The sequence below is a fragment of the Apodemus sylvaticus genome, chromosome 16 (assembly GCF_947179515.1).
Source record: "Apodemus sylvaticus chromosome 16, mApoSyl1.1, whole genome shotgun sequence".
Taxonomy (NCBI): domain Eukaryota; kingdom Metazoa; phylum Chordata; class Mammalia; order Rodentia; family Muridae; genus Apodemus; species Apodemus sylvaticus.
The window spans coordinates 56,598,861-56,618,702 of record NC_067487.1 but is presented as its reverse complement, the minus strand read 5'-3'; the positions used below and the strand labels follow the sequence as shown (position 1 = coordinate 56,618,702).

The following is a 19,842-nucleotide window of genomic DNA, read 5'->3' as shown; positions in this document are numbered from 1 at the left end:
TTACCTATCATGTTTGAGAGGGTTTATTTGATAATGCAAAGGTTTTGAAATAAGTTATTTTATATATAGTTAGCATATTCACAAAAGGTTTAAAAAAATAAAACTGTTTTGAAGGGAAAGCTGAATTGTTGACATAAACAAGAGTCAAAATTCCTGAGTTTTTTAAAGGTTATATACAAGGTTAAACTTAAGCTTGTTTCACAGGAGAATAATGCACATTTAAAATGACTATTTACATGGTCCATTACATGTCATTGTAATTACAGTGGTTTTATGGCCTAGAGATATGGCTCAGTTGTAGAGAGCATGCTTAACAAAACCCTAGACTCCATTTCCATCCCAACCAAGTATAAGGGGTTTGTGAGCTTGAAAAACTTGTCTAAATACTAAAAAGTATTTAATACCTACATAACATTAGAAAAGTTTTCATTTTACAAAATGGTAACAGTAAAGACTGATGTATACTTGTATACAGAATTGAGGAGAAAACAGACTTAAGTGTGAGACCATGTTGCTAGAATACTTGGTAAAATGTACAAGGCTCTGGGTTCAGGCTTCAGCAGTACTGCATAAATTGGGCATGATGGTATGTGCCTGTGATCCTATCACTTGGGACCACGAGCTACATGGAGACTTTGAGGCCAGACTGAGATACATAAACTATTTCAAATAAAATGATCTGGAAACAAATTAAATTAGTTGCATATGATTCTTAACTGAAAGTGAAATACTTAATGTTTGAGGAGTGAGACATTATTACCACTTCATGGCAGTGTTACCAAAATTTTACATTATGGTTTTAGGAGTAGATGAAGCAAGATTAGATAAGTGTAACACGTGTAGTTAAGAAATAAGGTAAATGTAACTAAGTTATTAATGGAGTAAGCTCAAATTCCTTTTAAAAGGAGAGCACACTTCACTTGTAAGGCACATTTAGACAGACTTTTCAATCTTGCAGGTTTCATTTCCATATAAAGTGATCAGTGGTGGGCACAGGGCTGCTGTTCAGAAGCAGCTCTGCTGAGATCTCCTCCTCTACGTTTCTGAAGGAGGCTGTCTGGAAGCCAGTACCAGTTGCTAGCAGTTAGTTATGGCAAAGGGAGGTGCTAGCAGTCAGTTATGGCAAAGGGAGGTGAAGAAGAAAATCAGTAGACTTTACACTCATTTACTGTTACAACATCTTTGTTATCTGGCATTATGTAGTCCAGGCTGACCTGTCTCTACCTCTTCCATGCAGGCATGAGCCACTGCAGCCTGTTTACAGCTACCCTTTCTCTACTAATCATATCTTCTGTCAGATACTAAACTCTGTTGTTCTTGATGGTATATTTAAGATTTAATTAAGCTATAACTTGATAAAAGATTATTTAGTTATATTAGGAAAAGCAGATAACTAGTCATTTGACACTTCCATTTGAAAGGATAATTTATAATATTAAGGAATACATACCTTTTGACCTTTTTTAAAGGATCACTAAACCTAAAAGGGAATGTTTTTGAAAGAGAAGAAATATGTGCCAACCCATTACTTAATAGCAAATTTGAGTCATAACAGAATTTACTTATAAAAGAATATTATTTAGTTCATTTCAATTTGTCAGCCCTCAGAATCACAAATATTCCAAGAAAAATCAAAGGCAGTTTAAAAAAAATGGCCTTTAAGTAAAAATACAAAAATACAGTGTTGTATCTTTTAAAACATGATTTACATAGTCAGCAAGTTTTAACTTCCAGATGTGGAAACAGGCTTGCATTACTATCAATCAATCCCCTTTACTTGTGAATGCAACAACAAAGTTTACTTGACAGTGATATTTATGATGCTGACATCCTCATAAGGCTTATCGGTTTTGGGATTGACTTTAACATTGGAAATCCTCTGCACAACCTCCATTCCTTTGGTCACTCGTCCAAACACGGTGTGCTTATTATCAAGCCAAGGCTATATTGGAGAAAAAAATGGAAAATTGTGGTAAACTCTAATTTTTGAAATCACATCCACTGTGTGAACAAACAAATGAGAATTTAAATTTCACTTAATTTTAGTACATATTATAATAAAGTACAATACTTTGACAATGGATTTAAATTTCAATCTGGTTGCTCAAATCACTAGATGAGGATGTGATATAAAAATTATAATTAATTTTTATATTAGTTTGGCCAAATGAAGTTGGAAGATATATTTACCCAGTGGTAAGTTACTTTAAATGGTTTGAAAATAAGATTCCAGATGTTTTCCTAAAGAATGTCACATGAAAAAGTGAGACAATCTGGAATGGTTTAGGAAGACTTACTCTGGCATAATTCAGAAGGTGCATAGTGGTTTTACTACTTAACTTGATTTATCCAGTTAAGTGTTTTCTCCTCATTACTGAGAAAGAACTGGGAGCACCAACCCTGAAAGTACTGTGAATGTTACATTAGCCCATGAGCCTAGCAGACACTTAGAAATCCTTTTCCTTTATTGCTTGGTATATAGTTTAGTTTACACTGTATTCATTTTCTGCTTTTGGAGAACTGTATAAGAAGGAGTTATGTAACCTTATATTGAGTTTCATCAGATCCATGCTGAGACTTGTAGGATATAATTCAGCAATAAAGTTTTTGTCTAGAATGCCACTGATTATGACTTAAACTCTCAGAGACAAAAAATAAATGTGACGATTTCAGTTTAAAATTGGGAGATTACGATCTTAATTTCTCTAATCAAAGGATGCAGCTAAACATGGTCCGAGACATCTGTGATGCCCGCATTTGACAGGTTGATGCTGACGTAGGAGAGCTGCAGGTTAAAGGCCAGCTTGGGCTAGCTTAATATATGATTTTTTAAAAATAAAAAGCACTAAATATTGTAAGGATGAGGAAATGGCCAGGACAGGTGAAATAATTTGTTTCATGTTGCAAAAAGTTAGTAGTGGCAGAACAGAGTACCTTGACCATAAAACATTGTATTTCCTATTAGACAGAAGTAGTGTTTTCTAAATTCAGTTGTTACATAGTATAAATTTTCATCTTCCATCTGGACAGATATAATAGTAGGAGAACAGAATAATGCAGATACCTAGTGAAACTTACATTCTCAGATGATAAACCATAAACCTTCATTTATAGATAATGCATTATACTCACCGTTGGTACTACCGTTATGAAAAACTGGGATCCGTTTGTATTTGACCCAGCATTGGCCATGCTGAGTGTGTACGGTCTGTCATGTCGTAATGTCGAGTGGAATTCATCCTCAAACTCTCCTCCCCATATGCTTTCTCCTCCCATACCAGTACCTGTTGGATCTCCTGTCTGAATCATGAAGCCCTGGTAACAAAGTATAAAAACAGTACCTTACTTTTATATGTAATCTGGGTATATGAGTGTAGTTTTTATCTCTATCAAGAGAGCTTTATAGCCAGTGAAATCTTCCAAATTCCTTAAATTATTTCATCACTACATTAACCCCATAGTAAGTTTGGATATTAGATTTCCATTGCTGAATCACTACTTATTCAACTACTGAAACAAAAATGCAAATATATTATCTTTCCTAACAGTCCACAGAAAGTTAGAAGATTTAGTCTCTTGTGCCTTATACAATTGCTCTCATGCTCATCCCTTTCCATTCCTCAAATACTCTGGCTTTCCTAGTGGACCATTTTTCTAGCTACATTAGAGCTTTAGTGTCTGATTTTTCCTTTTGTCATTTCTGACCTACCAGTAACCAATCACTGTGCAATGCTGAACAAAATCCTGGGACCAGGGTCACTCTTCCTCAGGTTCTCAGAGGTTGCATGTCATTATTGCTCTTCTATTTTCCAGCTCTCTGTCTTATTTAGCTACTAGGTCAGTATACATCTCTTGACACATTCTTTACATTCATGAGCACACACTCATTTTGGCTTCCACCACCCATTTTTGTCTTATCTTTTAATAAAGTGGTATGTTTAAAGAAGGATTCATGAGACTTAAGCTTTTGTTATACAATAACCTACTTTCATTTAAATCACATGAGATGTATAATTTACCTTAATTATACGGTGGAATGTATGCCCATTGTAATACCCATTTCTGCTATGAACACAGAAGTTTTCCACAGTCTTGGGACACCTATAATATATAATTAAAAATAAAAAATAATTGAATTTTATTTTTTTTTTTGAAGTTCCATTTTCTAATGTTCTCAGGATCTTCTAAACACATCAGGACTAACCTGATCTCAGGACAAATGACAGTGGGAAGCGGTGGGTAGCGTATTCTCACGTTCTAGCTTTACAGGACTGCTTATTTTAATGATAATGGTATTTCAAGGTCATTTAGCAGTTTAAAAAGCCAAGGACAACACCTTAATATACACACATGCAGCCAGGAATGGTGGTACACACCTTTAATTACAGCACACAGGAGGCATAGGCAAGCAGAACTCTGAGTTTGAAACCAGCCTTGTCTAGGATAGGACTACATAGAGAAGCCCTGTCTTGTCTCAAAAATTAAAACAAACGAATAAGAAAAAGATACATACTTGGTAATATTTATTTCTTGGAAAAATAATTTTCTTATAAAAACAATGTTATAGTTCAGTGATTCCTGCACTTATTCATAGAAACAGTATCTTCTAAATTTAATCAACTTTAAATGACAATCATTCACTAAGTAGGAAATTTAGTCTATTACTAATCTCATAAAATTATTAAATGATTTTTTTCATTATTACACAATACTTCTCTCAGATCTGAGGATAAAAAGGGGAATCAAGAGAATATTGCCTCAAGTACTCATGCAACAGGTTCAAAAATGCATATGCACCAAGCAGTTGAAATGGAACTGTTCAAGAATCTATAACTGCCTAGTTCTTTACTTAGTACCAAATTATTATATTCAAAACTTTTGATTGAGAACATTATAAAAGACATCATCTCTTTTAGGTCCAGGAAAGCTAGAGATAATACTATTATATTTGGTATTAATAATGTATTTTACAAATATTTTAACTGGACAGAAGAGTTTTCAACTGTAGAGATAATTTAAAGTTCTTATGTTGTTCATTGGAATTCACTTTTAAAATTATAGTTATCTAACAAATACCAAAAAAGAAAAATTATTATCCTTATGTGAAGAATTTGCTTTGGGAGTAAAGTTGTCTACAAAAATCCCCATAAAACCTAGCTGGTCATTCAGTCACTGATCACAGTAGTACACACTTAGTATCTTTACCATTCCCCTACACAGCCTGCTGTTCTGTGTGGTGCTGGCGACTGAACAAGGCCTTGTGCATAGAACTGTCTTATCACTGGCAGCACTTTCAGAGCCAGCATATTTTGTCCTCACAATAAGCCTACATTGAAAGAAGAACTTAGGTATCAGAATGTTAAGGATTAAATGTTTTATCCAAATAAATAATTCAAAATTCACAAAAGCAACAAATTTAAGTTACTCTCCAAATATACACATTGATGTGGTATTTATGTAAGTCAACAAAAGTTATACGTACTCAACAGGAAAAAGTTTGATGTGAATGTCTCCCATGCTTGTGTGGACAATGGCACTATCTGAAACTCGCTTTGGCCCTTCAGCTTGAGTAGCTGCCATGACTTCTTCTTTAGAAGGTTTCTCATTAAAAACATCTCTGTCAGAATCTGCACTTTTTGTGTCTTCTGGTTCTCGTTTGGTAAACTGAAGAAAGAAAATATGAGAAGCTGAATTAAACAACTTACCAAGTAAAAACTTACAAATAAAATTTTACTTTTTAAGGAAAGTAAGAATTCACCTGGATTAATAACCTCAGAAACCAGGAAAGTAAAAAGGAACCCTGTGCTAGAGAGGGGAATAGTGGGATATGAAGGGAAAAGGGGAAAATGGGGAGGGTAGCTTTAACTGCATTTTTATTCACCTAAAAATGCATATATAGCATATATAAGTGTATGTGTATAGATGTATAATTTAAATGAAGTTATACAATTTGGGCTGGCAGTGCTACCCCCCAAAACCATAGACTTACAAAAAAATATCTCAGTTCCAGATATAAGTTGTTGGTCATCGAGCCCAGGAAACCACCCAAACAATATAGGTTATTGCTATGGCTGCCTCTCAGGTTGAAGTCAAGGCACTTTGAACACAGGACTGAGATCTGAGCTAGGTTTGAGCTGAAAGTCTCCACCCTAAGGATGAGTACTGGAAGGAGGAGAGAGACCAACAGTCTACCTCACTGTGATACCTAGTACCTACCACAGTGGTCAGCATGCATGATATCTTACGGTGCAATAGCGGCACACATATCTTGGAGGATCCAACAGCTGTCTAATTGCACTTAAGGTCCACACAAGAGGAGGGAAATCATGTCCAGTAATGGAAGCCCAACTTCCTAGGGTAGGTGGTCATGGATCTTACAGGAGAACCTTAAACCATCAATTTAGAACACCAGAATAATTTCTAACTGTATTCTAAATACCTATTCTTTAAGCCACAGATAAGTATACATGTCATTCCAAAAAAAAAAAAAGAAAAAAAAAAACCAAACCAAACCCAACCCAAAACAAAAAATACCCTTTCTCTTTGCAACAGATGGAAATTAAAAAACCACCACCCACCACCACCACCACCACCACCACCACCACCACCACCTCAAAAATGCAGAAAGCAAGTGATCAGATAGTGCCAAGTTCCAGTGGATACTTCTGCAATGTAACTCTTGTACCTAAGGCTGAGAGAACATGGAAGAGGCGGAAGGGGCAGTAAGACTGTAGGAACCAAAGGCCAGGGAATTTGCTGTAAATTATAATTCCCAGAAATGATAGGGCAGCATCACCCATGGTATCTTAACAATATAGCTACTTAATAAGATGTGAATAAGTACAGTGCCAGTAGACATGCACACATGGAATAGGGAGGTCTCTCAGGTCCTCAGCTTTAAAGATCTGCAGGGATGCAGTTAAGGGATGTTGAAAGCAAGAGAAGTAGTTTTCCTCACAGAGGAACCCTCTAATTGGTTATCCAATACCAATTAGCTCTAAAATCATATACATGCAAGTGACATTAAAAGGACTAAGGAAACTATACATTTATGCATTTATATATATGAAATATATATATAATGTTATATATGTGTGTGTAACAATAATAAGGAAACCACACATTTGAGAAGGAGAAAGGAAGGAAGTAATAGGGAGGGTTGGAAGGAGAAAACAGAAAGGGGAAAATGACATAATTATATTTTAATTGAACAAAAAAAGCAATCCACATTGTAGGGATCATCTCCAACATAAGACAGGTAAAGCAATTAAATTATTCTCAAATGAGATAGTCTCCTTTGGGTTGAAATTCTCTTGGTTACACATGTAACGAGCTAGCTTGTATTTCCCATAGTTCATTAGTCTTCTAGTCACAGCCAGAATCTTGTTACTTACTTTTCAGAAGCAGATGACCTGCATATAAAATCTATTTCTGCCAGTTAGTAATTATGTCACTTGAACAAAGCAAAAAATTTTCATTTTCTCACTAATAGGGATTTATGGATATACTATATGAATTTATACAATACTTTTATTTCAAGATAGTGGGTTTAAAACAGACTATAAAGTTCATAAATGTTACTTCTTAGCATTGTTTAAGGATGCAGACATTTGATAATAATGAAAGAAAATTCATAATGTTGCCTAAATGAAACTTCTAATAAAAATTCCTCTGCTTCTTCAAACATTAAAAATGAGCATGCATATTTCAACCATCTAAAGTAAGCTGGGGAAAGAAAGCCAAGTAACTTAAGAACTAAAATTTTAGCAGGGCGGTGGTGGTGCACGCCTGTAATCCCAGCACTCTGGGAGGCAGAGGCAGGCAGCCTCAGCCATGGCCTCAGCCATGTCTGAGGCCAGCCTGGTCTATAGAGTGAGTTCTAGGACAGCCAGGGCTATACAGAGAAACCCTGTCTCGAAAAAAAAAAATCCAAAAAAAAAGAAAAAACTAAAATTTTTTCATGAAGTGGATAAAAACTGTACGTGTCAAGAATTATCTTTGATAACTTTAACGTCATTAGTAGCTAAATTACAGGTCAAAACCAGACCACCTATTTTGAATTAGCATAATTAATGAGTTTTAAATTATGACTCTGAAAGTTGTAAGAAAAATTCTCATGTTAAAGAATTTATCTATGTTAGGTTAAAAGCTTGACTGGGATGGGCAACTGCTAAGTCATAAGTTTATCAATTATGTTAGCTGGAACGCCTCTCAGAGGTTGACAATTCAGAGACATCAGAAGCGTGAGCATACTCTACCAGGTCAGCCATTTGATTAAACTTTAGGCACACAATAGTGCAATCACAGTAGTCTCTATTTGTTAACTTTAAATCATCTGGAGGAAGAAAGCAGTGTCTTAGATACCCCCATTTCTCCCAACACAGATTATTGATGTGTACCCCCAAAAGCATGTTTCATAAGACGATAGAAGCATCGGAAGAACACAAGCAGGTGATTATGACTCAGTATCCATGTTACAAGATTTTGAAGCTGAGCCCTTAAGTACTAGTTGAGAGGAAACATGTGACTGGAAGAAAGGATAGTTAAAAATAATAGTAATTACTACAAATAGAATAAATCTAGTCTAGTTAGTGAAATAAATAAAAAGGAAAAAGGCTAAAGCCACAGAAAGGATAAAAGCCAGTTATAGACAACTGAGAGTCCCATTTAGATCTGAGAAAGTCGTCTGTAGTGTAAAGGATATATAATGCTAGGGCAGAGGACTCTACTCTACACTGCCTGATGGATGTGACTTTATACGTAATTTAGAAGACTGGGTTTAGCCCAACCTCAGGCCTCCCCTCCCAGCGCTAGGGCCGGATCCAGGGCTTTGTGTGTGCTGGGAAAGTAATGATCACTGAGCAACAATCCCAACAAGGGGCAGCTCAGTCCTCCAGAGGAGGGGAGATCTTTCAGGAATAGATTGCTCTACTATAGCACTGCTACAGTGAATGAAAAGGAAAGGAAATACATACATGTATTCTATATGCACACAGATAGACATATGTGTATAAATCTCTAAAGAGAAAGAAACTGCATAAGTTCTGGGAAACTATGTTCAAGTGAAAAGTTGAAAAAAAACATTTAAAAATCATAAGTAAATGCTGTTATAAATTATGAACATAATTATTAGTATCTTATCATCTTAGTACAAATAGTAATAGAAGACAGATTGGAAAAACTTTCAGGCTAAAGGGAAATAATGCAGAAATACTTAGAAATCAAGTCTTAGTTTAAAATTGTACAATATTAGTGTTAGAGGCTGGTGTTTCAGGTGTTTAGGAAGTTTGCTCTCATTACCAACATTTGGCATATTGGTTTGTTAGCAATATACCAAAATAACTTTCATCAAGGCTAGAAAAAAACTAAAGTAATGGCCATCTCCAAGATTATCACATACCATATAAAATCGATTCTTTTTGAAAGACGTACAGACTATTGTTGGGTCAGCTTGAATATTCTGAAGAACAGGGTTTTCAGAAGCTTTCATCTCTATGGTAGCTGCAGCTCGGTGTTTTTTAGCTATTCCCTGAAACAACGCCAGCTGCATCACTCTAATGTTTTCTTGCTTGCCTAAGATCCGTACACACCTGAAAAATACAAATAAACTTAATCTAATACAATTGGCAGAATTAGATTGGGAAGAGGGCTCAGTGGATAAGTTGATTTTTGCAGGCCCCAGGAATGGAATTTGGATGCTTAGTAGCCACATTCAGACATGGTATCTGACTGTAGATATTCTACTAACACCAAGTGGGTTATTTGCACAAAAGACTTACTGTGGTTTTATGCATTTTAGCTCTGCCTTTATGTCTAGCAGGATGTGATGCTGAATTCTGTGGTTAAAATATTTGGCGACATTTAACAGGAACCTGGCTAATTTAAATCAATAAGCAAAACAAAGACTGAACCTTTTTTTTTTTTTAAAAAAAAGGAAGAAAAAAAGAGAAACTGCATTCCCCCCAAATTTGAAACTAAGCATATCTTCTTTCCATTTATTTTATAAACACAAGTGGAAACTTTTTACACAAGAGTATAAACAACTGACAGACCACAGAAAGATCCAGTCAAAACATTTGGTTAAGGTTAGGCTTTTGGGACCTTTCCACTCTCTTTGGAACAAACAAAACTCTCCTTGTTCCCCTGATGGAGGAAATGATCCCCAATAATGGCATTTAAAATACAAATCATGTTAAAGCTTACCGATTCGTTTCTACATTTATTACTTTAATGCCCAGCATGGTTCCGTATAGCACAAAGTGTCCAGTTTCATCAAAAACGATATTAATTAATCTTACAGCGTCCACTTTCTCCAGCTCACGCTCTACAGCCATTCGTCGGCCAAATTCCATGTCTGGTAGTTGTTGCCTCATCTGCTGCAGTTCAGTAAACATCTAGGAAATAAACTAAGCATTAACAACATAACTACATACATACATACATACTTATATACATACTCACACATGCATATATAAATTAAGACTGAGCGCTAAATAAAAAAGGAACACATTGAGAGCCTATAAGAACGTGTATACTCACACAATTTTAGAGGCATTCTAAGCCCTATAAACAGGAAGTTAAAGAAGACACTGTTGACTTCAATCACAAATAGTTCAAGCCCAATGTGGGCTGTTCCTGGCTGTAATTCCCTCAGTCTAAACTCTGGGGTGGGAGCACAGTGAGTGTATCCCAGTCTCAAACAGAACAACATACAAATGATCAATCTGTATGTTAGGGTGTGTAGCTGACTTGAGGGTTAAATGCTTGAGGCCCTGAGTTTGATCCCCATCATCCCCTTCTTCAAACACATTACACTAATAGTTACTGATTTTTTAACTTAAGAAACAAACACACTGCCAGGCGGTGGTGGCGCACACCTTTAATCCCAGCACTTGGGAGGCAGAGGCAGGCGGATTTCTGAGTTTGAGGCCAACCTGGTCTACAGAGTGAGTTCCAGAACAGCCAGGGCTACACAGAGAAATCCTGTCTCGAAAACACCCCCCCCCCCAAAAAAAAGAAAAAAAAAAAGAAAAAAGAAACAAACACACTAAACCAGTTGGTTTATATAACTAGTGCTTTCTTTAAAAAAATGATACACCTGCTCTTTAGAAGCCTCAGAGTAGCACTTTCAATGAAATAAAATTCAATTCACATAAGCAACTAAAATTGTTAGTAGGTACATTATATAAAGTAAAAAAATTTATTTTATTCAACCTAGTATACATAAAATATTACCATTTCTATAACAGCTAATAAATGGAAAATCATTTTTATATTACTGCTTTAGAATATTATATGTATAGTACTTTTGGCTCATTTCTATTTGGTCTAGATACAACAAGGAGTCAAGTTACATGGCAGGTAGACTGGCTAGTCTAAACCTGTAATTTCAGCATTTCGGAAGATGAGTCAGAATAGCCCGGGCTACACAGTAAGTTCCAGGCCAGCATAGATGACAGGGTAAACCCTTTCTTCACCTCCCACAAACAAACAAAGTGAGTCACTGGAATAGTAGCTATTCATAACAGGCAATTCAGCTACACATGGCCTGTGAAATCCTGTATGAGAATCATGAAAAGAATACATGGTAAATATTACATTTTGTTGAATAATTTTTCAAAAAATTATGTATGTATGTATCTGTGTATATTTATGTGGGTGCCTGTGGAGGCCAAATGAGAATGTAACATTTCTTGGACCTGTAGACACAGGTAGACATGAGCTATCATGGGTACTGGCAACTGAATTAGGGTCCCATGCAAGAACAGTAAAACACTATTGACCACTGGCAATCTCTCCAGCCCCCTGTTAAATAACTCTACTATCTTGCTATATTAAAATTAGAACATCAGAAACTGTTTCAAGTCATTTTGATATGAGCAGTTAACTAATATTAGATGAATGTGTTTGGAAAACAATGGTTTTTAGGGGAATCATTTATAGTTTGGAAATTTGGTTTACTTTTGATATTTAATGAACCATTTTCAAAATCTGGGTTACATCATGAATTCTTTCTTCCTATTCCAAAAACCTTACAGAAGATAGGATCTTGTTATTCAGCATTTCAGACATGTACGACACCAGACAGTAGCTAACACTTTATTATGGATGATAATAAGCTAGACTTATATCTCATTTACTTATATGTTTCATGTTTATGTTAACTAAAATTTCAACATTTTCTAGACAAAGGAAGAAAGATAAATATATAGAACTACAAAAACAAGAGGTATCTTAAGAGTTTGAGTCATGAATGCATGATCTTACAGTTCAGCATTCTTGTCTCTACGTACAGTTTATTTATGTACCCAAAATTACCTAGAATGCTGGACTAGATTTTAGTAGTGGGAGATTCATGATTATTTTTGCTTAAAACTTACTTAGCTTTCAAGATGTAAGTTCTACAGACAGCCATCTATCCATATAAATACCTTTCATAAATACGCAATTTGTCAAACGCTTCCATAGCATCTTTTTACAATATTCTGGCATTCAAAGTATGGCCTCCATGATTTACAACTGCACTGACACATGCAGTGGATCCTGAATATCTCAGCTAATAAATACTAACATATAAAATCTCACATTCAATTTCTGTTATACTAGACTAGTTGCATAGTCTTAAGTCACTGCAGTTCTTCCACTTTAGGCAGCCATCTCCCAAATCCAAAAAAAGCACCCCTGTAGAATGTGGGATGCTAGTTATTACTAATTTCTATGCACACACTTATACTTATGTTTGGTATTGCAAATAATTAGTTTAACTGAAACTTTGTTTTCTTTTGCCAAGTTCTCATTCTGAATTTTAACTTCTGTCATGGCTTTACTTTTCTTGATCTCCTCTTGTGACATCAGTGGTGTCACCTCAACAAATGCTGAGAACAATAGTGAAGAAATATCACTTGATCAATGGAGAGAAGAGCATCAATACAAGATTAAAGACAACTGAATAGTTTCTTTAATGTGGTAAGAGAAAGTAACCATCAATATGCATCTATGTAGAGAAATATCCTTTATGAAACAGCAAAACATAGACTATTAGAAAAGTAAAATCTGACTTAATTGTACTTACACTTAATGATTCATCAAAGACCCTCATGAGTTTTCCAGTTAAAAACCTGAAAATTCTAACTTTTCTGTCTGATCCAATGGTTCCTATTTTCTTCCCATCAGGCGAAAAGCATATGCTGGTTGGATATGCCTTACACTTGGCAAATTCATATAAATCTGTGTCTGTTTTATACTCCCAGTTCACATTTTTAGGGAATTTATATTCATGCGGTGGTCCAGTCCAGTACTCAATCATTCCGGATTTGTCAGAAGACACCACTGCTTTGTAAACTGGGTTTAGTCTTATTTGAGTAAGAGGGGATACATGGAGTTTATCAAAAATATGAAGTGGCTGGTTATCTCCTCGACCATCATAAATGAAAATTTTTCCTGTACTCTTCTCAGAAGCAGCAACTGAAGATATGGCATCTCCTGGGCAATATATCCACTCACATTGTCCAGGAAAATAGCTAAAGCCGATACAAATTGAGAAGGAAAAAAAAAGGTCAATACAATCTGCATCCCTCCATAGCCCATCATTCAAATCAAAATGCTCTGGCCAACTATTAGGAAGTTTGGGATTCTTTGCTTAAATGTAAAAGACAGGGAGGAACTATTCAGAATAGCTACTAAATTTCTTTTTAATCTTTTTCTTCTTGCCGTACTAGGAATAGAATCCAGGGCCTTGTGCATAGGAAGTGCTCGCTCCACCTCTGAACTATACCCCAGTGCTGAATTCCCTTTTTACTGTCTTCAGTGTAACAACAATAACTATGATGACACCAATCCACAAGAGGAGAACTGTAAACTTATTTTGGTTGCGTAGTTAGAAAACTTAATCATATCTGGACCTTAAGGTATTCTGAGGTGTTGGGTGTCTATAAACAGTTTATATGTAAAACTTTTTAATAGGTTAGCATGTAATAGTATACTTTGTAAATACATTCTTGGGACATTTATAATCAAAATAGTTAGATTCTGACTATGCTTAAAAGAAAACTATTGCCTTATCTTGATATTAAAACTGTAAGCACTGGACATGTTCTATGATGAACAATGTGCAAAAATGAACTTGATGTATTTAGTCTACATACCAAACTTTTAATATATGTTTTCTCCTGCAAAGTAGTCAGTTTTAAAGTTACAATGTTATACCAGTCACCATGGTGTTGATACTCAGAACCTTTCTTGAACTCTTGATTTAGAACTTCTATCAGTTCTGAAATCGACTCTTTTGAGAATTCTCAAAGAGCTAATGCTCAATTATTTGTTACTGTCAAAAATAGCAAATGTCTGGGGAAACAAACTGGGAAATAAGAAAAGGTCAAGTTAGGTAAATCTAGTCAAATAGAGTAACACTGGCTTTCTTTTGTGGCTCATAAAATCTGATTACATATTCCAAAGTTTAGATTTGTTTATAGACATAATTCAGTCCATAGTAGGACTTTTTATATACTCTCTAGGACTATCAAAATGAGCTAAACCTTTCTAGATTTAGGACTAAATGAGCTCATAAGGATGAGTGCCTAATCTAATGAGCCCTTGACTTCATCTGCCCCAACTCCTGCCTTCTTTAACCAAATGAGGAAATGCTAAGAAGCAGGAAGACAGCCCTCATAAGAAACGAAATTGCTTTCATCAAACCTTGGCTCTGTGGGGGTAAAAGCTTGTTTTTAAAGTTGTGTAGCTTAAGGTCTGTGCTTATGTCTTTCAAGCAAAGCAAGTTCCCAAACATTCTAATAACGGTATGACTTTTACATTAATATTTATTTGGATATAGATAATTAGTATGTTATCTTTTAAAAAAAATCATGCTTAAAACAATGTGCAAGTCTTATTTCTGTACTATTAAACCACATAATTTGAACATCAGTATCAATATACTCTCAAGTTTAAAATCAATAGCAAATTTTAAACTTATCTATGAGCCATATAAATATACATGTACCTTCAAAGTAAGTATAATATTGCAAGAAATTTATTCTATCAGCAGTTTGACATGATGGGTCTTCAATTTACTAAGTAGTATTAGCTGGATATGATGAATCTTTGTCATAACACTGTTTGAAAATTTCAAGGTGGATCTCTTAGTTTTAGGCCATCCTGATCAACAGAACAAGTTTCAGGATAGCCAGGGCTACACAGAGAAACTGTATGTCAACAAACAAATAACAAAAAGAAACTTGAATGAAAAAAGAAGAAGCCTCCAAACAACACAAGGATGTTCCCTGACTTTTCTATGTAAATCCACAACTGATAAGATAATATAGTCTGTTCAAAAATAGCCCGTGATATGGTAAAGTTTAGTTTACATGTACATTACTAAGTTAAATACACACACACACACTTTATAAAACACTTACCCAAGCTTCAGCATATTGATCATGTCAAAGTTCACTACATCAAACACCTTCATTGCTTTATCATCACCGACAGAACAGAACAATGCTCCCTCAGAGCTAACTGCAATACTCTCAATAATTCCTATTTCAAAAAATAAAAGTAAAACATTCTGGTAAAGAAATAAAATAAAGACCCACAACTCAAAGGAAAACAGCACAATATTTTAAAGGAATTTAAAAACAGTACAGCTTAAACAGGATCTACAAAAAAATTATAAAGTTCTTACCAAGGTGACTACGAAAATGTTTAACAAACTCAATTCCTTCTTCTATTTTTTTCCAAAATTTAACATGCCCATCATGACTGGCGGTTATAATAAAATCTGTTCTGTATACATTAAAAAAAACAAATTAAAGTTACCTTCCAAAACAGAGCTGAGTAATGTCAAAGCAAACATTGACTAACAGTATTTGACTCCTTCAATAGGCTTTTTGTTTTTTAAGAATGTATACTATGACATACTTGGGGCAGGAGAGGCAGCTCACTAGTTGAGAGCATTGGCTGCTGTTTAAGGGGACCCGAGTTTAATTCCTAACACCTACATGGCAGATTACAGTGTAAGGTCTGCAATGCTGATTCGGAGAGATCTAATGCACTCTTTTGGCTTCTGCAGGTACCTGGCATGCAGGTGGTGCAGAGACATATGCAAAACACTCATACATAGAGCATAAAATTAAAATAGTAAAAAAACAAAGTATGACATACTTACTTGGTGCATACCACATGTGTGATAACATCTCTGTGCATGTAACTGCGCTCATACATGGATGCACTGGGGAGATTGTCAAGATAGACTCTCTCGAACTCTAGAACTGGGGAAGGAGGTAAAAAAGTATTTTTAATGAATGAAATTAACATGATTATTTAGAATTTTATAAATTTTCATATTACCTTCTACATTATAATTTCTTTCAATAAACATATGGGATACAAAAATCCATTATTTGTTAATACCAGTCATAACTTTTATTATTTCAGAAGTTACTATGATAGGTTCCCTGGGATTATATGAAAACTATTTCAAAGAGTTTATGTCTGTTCCAGGGTATGTCAGGTGTGTACAGGTACCCAATGAGGCCAACAGAGGATGTTGAATCTATCTGGACTAGAATTACAGCTGGTCTATGAGCAGTTTCATGTGGGTCCTGGGAATCAAATTTAGGTTTTCTGGAGAATCAGCAAGTGCTTCTCACAACTGAGCTATACCGATAGCTCCTGTTTCAAAGGTTTTGATAATTGTGAGTGGTCTGGCTCTATGAATGTTTAAAGAAATATAAAGCTTTAGGAAAATAACAATTTCTATAATCACATAGAAACCAGAAGTGTTAATTTAACAAAAGCTGACAGCTATTTGTAAGATGTATGTTTGAAGACACCATTCCTCTATTGAAGAATCATAATAAAGACCTGAAGCACGAAAACAAGTAAAACACTTAGATGTTTATAGCTGAGCAAATCCTAACAAATCTAGTTGAGTGCCTTTCAGATAGTTTTCTAAGATTATAACAATGGGAAATCTAGAAAAATGGAAAATCGATGAACATCAAAAAAATCTTAATTTTATGATGAGCCATGATCAAGTTTACTAGTATAATTTTTTTCTAAAAAATGTATTGTTTCCAAATAAAAAGATCACACTTGCTTATATAAAGCTGGCAAATTAAACATGACAAACTGTTAGGTTCTTGTTACTGCTATACTGCACACTCAAAATTATGTATGACAAACTGCTTTTCCATGATTTTTTTTTTTGAGTAACAGAATCCCCATTCTTACATGTGCCTCCAAACATTTGCTTAATGGCAGCAACTGTATATTAAGGGTTAGGACTAATATTTTGTGATAATTTATATATATATATCTTTTAAAAGTTTTTCTTTCTTCCCTTCTTCAGTTCTCAGCTTGGAGCTAGGTTATTAATTAGAATTCCAGCATTAATTCTAAGAACTCAGGATAATGAAATTGAGGGCCACACACACTAGGACAGGAAGTGCCTAGGAACATTTGGAGCTTAAACCAAGCCTGGGCTGCTTATTTTGGCATTTTCATAAAAGTGATACTCCATTATCTTTTTAATGCTGTTGTTTGTTGGAATCTGCTATAATAAATATTTTCCTATCTGTTCCAGATTCCTTTTGTTGTTCCCTAATTCATTTGAATATATTTGAGGGAACATGCACTAAAGAAAGAGAAAGGCATAATTATTTTGCTTGAGAAATAGTTTAAGACAGGCAAGATGGCTCAGAGTAAAGATGCTTGCTTCTAGCAACCTGAGTTTAATCCTTAGACACCACACAAAGGTAGATGCAGAGAACCAACTCTAGAAGCTTGTCCTCTGTCCTCCACTCTTGTACTAAGTCTATGTGTTCCTGCCTCTCTAGTCCCACCAACACACAATAAGAACAGATAAAATATTAAATACAGCTTAATTTGGGTCAGGTAGAAGGCTCAGAAGAGCACTGGCGCTCTTCCATCTTTAACTCCAGATCCAGTGATGCCCTCCCTCTTCTGGACTCCTTGGGTACCAGACACCCATATGGCATACATGCAGGCAAAACAGTCCTACCTAAAACACTACTACTACTGATATTTAAAAATGGTTTAATGTACTGACAACCAACCATATAACACTGTGAAAGTGTACACACAAAAGTCTAATCTTGGCTCCATTTCCAAAAATTTTAAATTATTAAACACTTGTCATTTTAGATAAAGTTTTACATGATATTTTTGTAACAATTCTTTTGTATGTATTTTCAGTTTTTTTTCCCTCCTCACGATATTACATTGGCTGGCTTAAAAAAAAAAATCTGGCAGGCTAAAGAAATAGATTTTTTTCACATGATATACCTATTCTTGTCTCAACTCTATTGTTTATAAGACACTTGTTTCCTATGTCAGCATTTCAATTTCTGTTTTTTTTATTTTGTTTTGTTTTCCTTCCTAAATTTCCCCCATTCCTTCCACCTAAGCAGTACTTGTAATATTTAACTGAAATAATAAAAGCGCAAATGTCATAAAATATTCGTTAAATTTGTATCAAGTGTTGGAGCAGAAGGTGCACGATCCTTGTTCTTACATGCTTAGTCTAGCAGTGTTCAGAAAGTCACATGAATAAATACACAACTACAAAAAGTAGTAAGTGCCACGGAGTTGTAAAAACAGGATTGGGCAGAAAAAGCAAGGAGCTAACTACGAACTCTACGATGTTCAAAAAACACCGCACCTAAAACCCAGCCCTGTTACAAGGCTAGCGAGGTTAAAGGAGAGAAATGATTCCGGAGAGAGACACTGCACAGTATCTGGACAGGTAAGTAGAGGTCGAGCTCAAGGACAAGGTAGGGTTTTGAGAATGGACAGAATTGGGAGCCCTGCATGGGGAAGAAAAGAGAAACAAAAAGCCTCGTATTACAAGTTAAGGAGTTTGGGCTTTGTTCTGAAAATAAAAGGTTTTAAGTTGTTTCACAGTCAGAATTGAGAAGCAAGCGCGCGCGCGCGCGCGCGCGCACACACACACACACACACACCCCTGTCTAAGACATTTACGAACAAGTTCCTAGAGAAGTCTTTAAACCAGTAAATGTTATCCCTTTACCAACCTTCAATATATAAAATCTTGTTTTTATTCACATTAGTGGCAAAGCACTTCTATTTTGTCTCGAGTATGGCTTCAAATCCAGGTAGCTTAAGCAACTTTCCCTGAGTTTGAAAATTCTTTACTAGACGAGTCAGGGTTGAAAATTTAAAGTCTTTATGATTCTGAGAGCTCCTTTCCACACCTCCTCAATCATTATTCGGAATTCCAACTTCACAAGGCAGCTATGAGGTCAATAAAAGCATCCAAACACAGAAATACAGACAAGTACTAGTTTGCAGCATCTCTGATAGTCAGGAATCAACAGCGTTACCTTCTTTGAAAAACACGCCATGCTAACACCAACTCACTATTTAGGGAGGAAATGCAGTAAAGCCCGTCCATTCTAAGTGCACAAACCCACAATCTCACTCCCGCTGGCGGGCGTGCTTGAGATCAACCCTCCCACTCCGCCAGAGTAGCCGTCCAGCTTGCTCGCCGGCTCTCCGCAGCTACCTTTCCTCTTCTTGGCAAGTGTTGCCTCCACCGGTAAAGGCCCGACCCAGCGCTCTTCATTCTCATCATCATTTCCTTCGCTCCCCGCCACTGCCAGGGCCGGTTCTCGCTCGCTCAGTTCCGTTTTTTCGGATCCCTCAGGGTCCCGGCGCCTTCTTCTCCTCAGCTGCGAATCGCTACCACTCTCTGCCGCCATGTTGTCTGAGGCGTCAGAAGAGGCGCGACAACCGAGGGAACTGGGTTTTTCGAGCCGCGGCGCAGCCTTTGCTGTCAGCGACCGGGAGCGTCTCCTGATTGGC

The 19,842-nt window shown here is 35.9% G+C and overlaps 1 protein-coding gene across 2 annotated transcripts; it reads right to left on the bottom strand.

The window, feature by feature from the left end:
* Positions 1-1,557: 1,557 nt before the first annotated feature.
* Positions 1,558-19,768, bottom strand: Ppwd1 (peptidylprolyl isomerase domain and WD repeat containing 1). Of its 2 annotated transcripts, XM_052160033.1 has the most exons (12): positions 19,544-19,630; positions 19,053-19,272; positions 16,163-16,265; positions 15,680-15,780; positions 15,414-15,534; positions 13,073-13,520; positions 10,204-10,394; positions 9,401-9,590; positions 5,483-5,664; positions 4,020-4,101; positions 3,133-3,315; positions 1,558-1,942 (listed from the first exon to the last, which is right to left on the bottom strand). In XM_052160033.1, exons 3-12 carry the CDS (start codon positions 16,216-16,218, stop codon positions 1,799-1,801), a joined length of 1,698 nt encoding a protein of 565 aa, XP_052015993.1. In that variant the 5' UTR covers positions 16,219-16,265; positions 19,053-19,272; positions 19,544-19,630; the 3' UTR covers positions 1,558-1,798. The 2 variants fall into 2 exon arrangements, with proteins under 2 accessions (XP_052015993.1, XP_052015992.1); XM_052160032.1 differs by lacking the exon at positions 19,053-19,272 and having other exon boundaries at positions 19,544-19,768.
* Between the last annotated feature and the right edge of the window lie 74 nt (positions 19,769-19,842).

Coding starts and splice junctions, on each gene's coding strand:
- Ppwd1 (XM_052160032.1), bottom strand. CDS start 19,739: ATGGCGGCAGAGAGTGGTAGCGATTCGCAGCTGAGGAGAAGAAGGCGC. Junction 15,781..16,162: donor ACACATGTGGTATGCACCAA/GTAAGTATGTCA, acceptor TAATGTATACAG/AACAGATTTTATTATAACCG. Junction 9,591..10,203: donor ATAAATGTAGAAACGAATCG/GTAAGCTTTAAC, acceptor TGTATTTTTCAG/GTGTGTACGGATCTTAGGCA.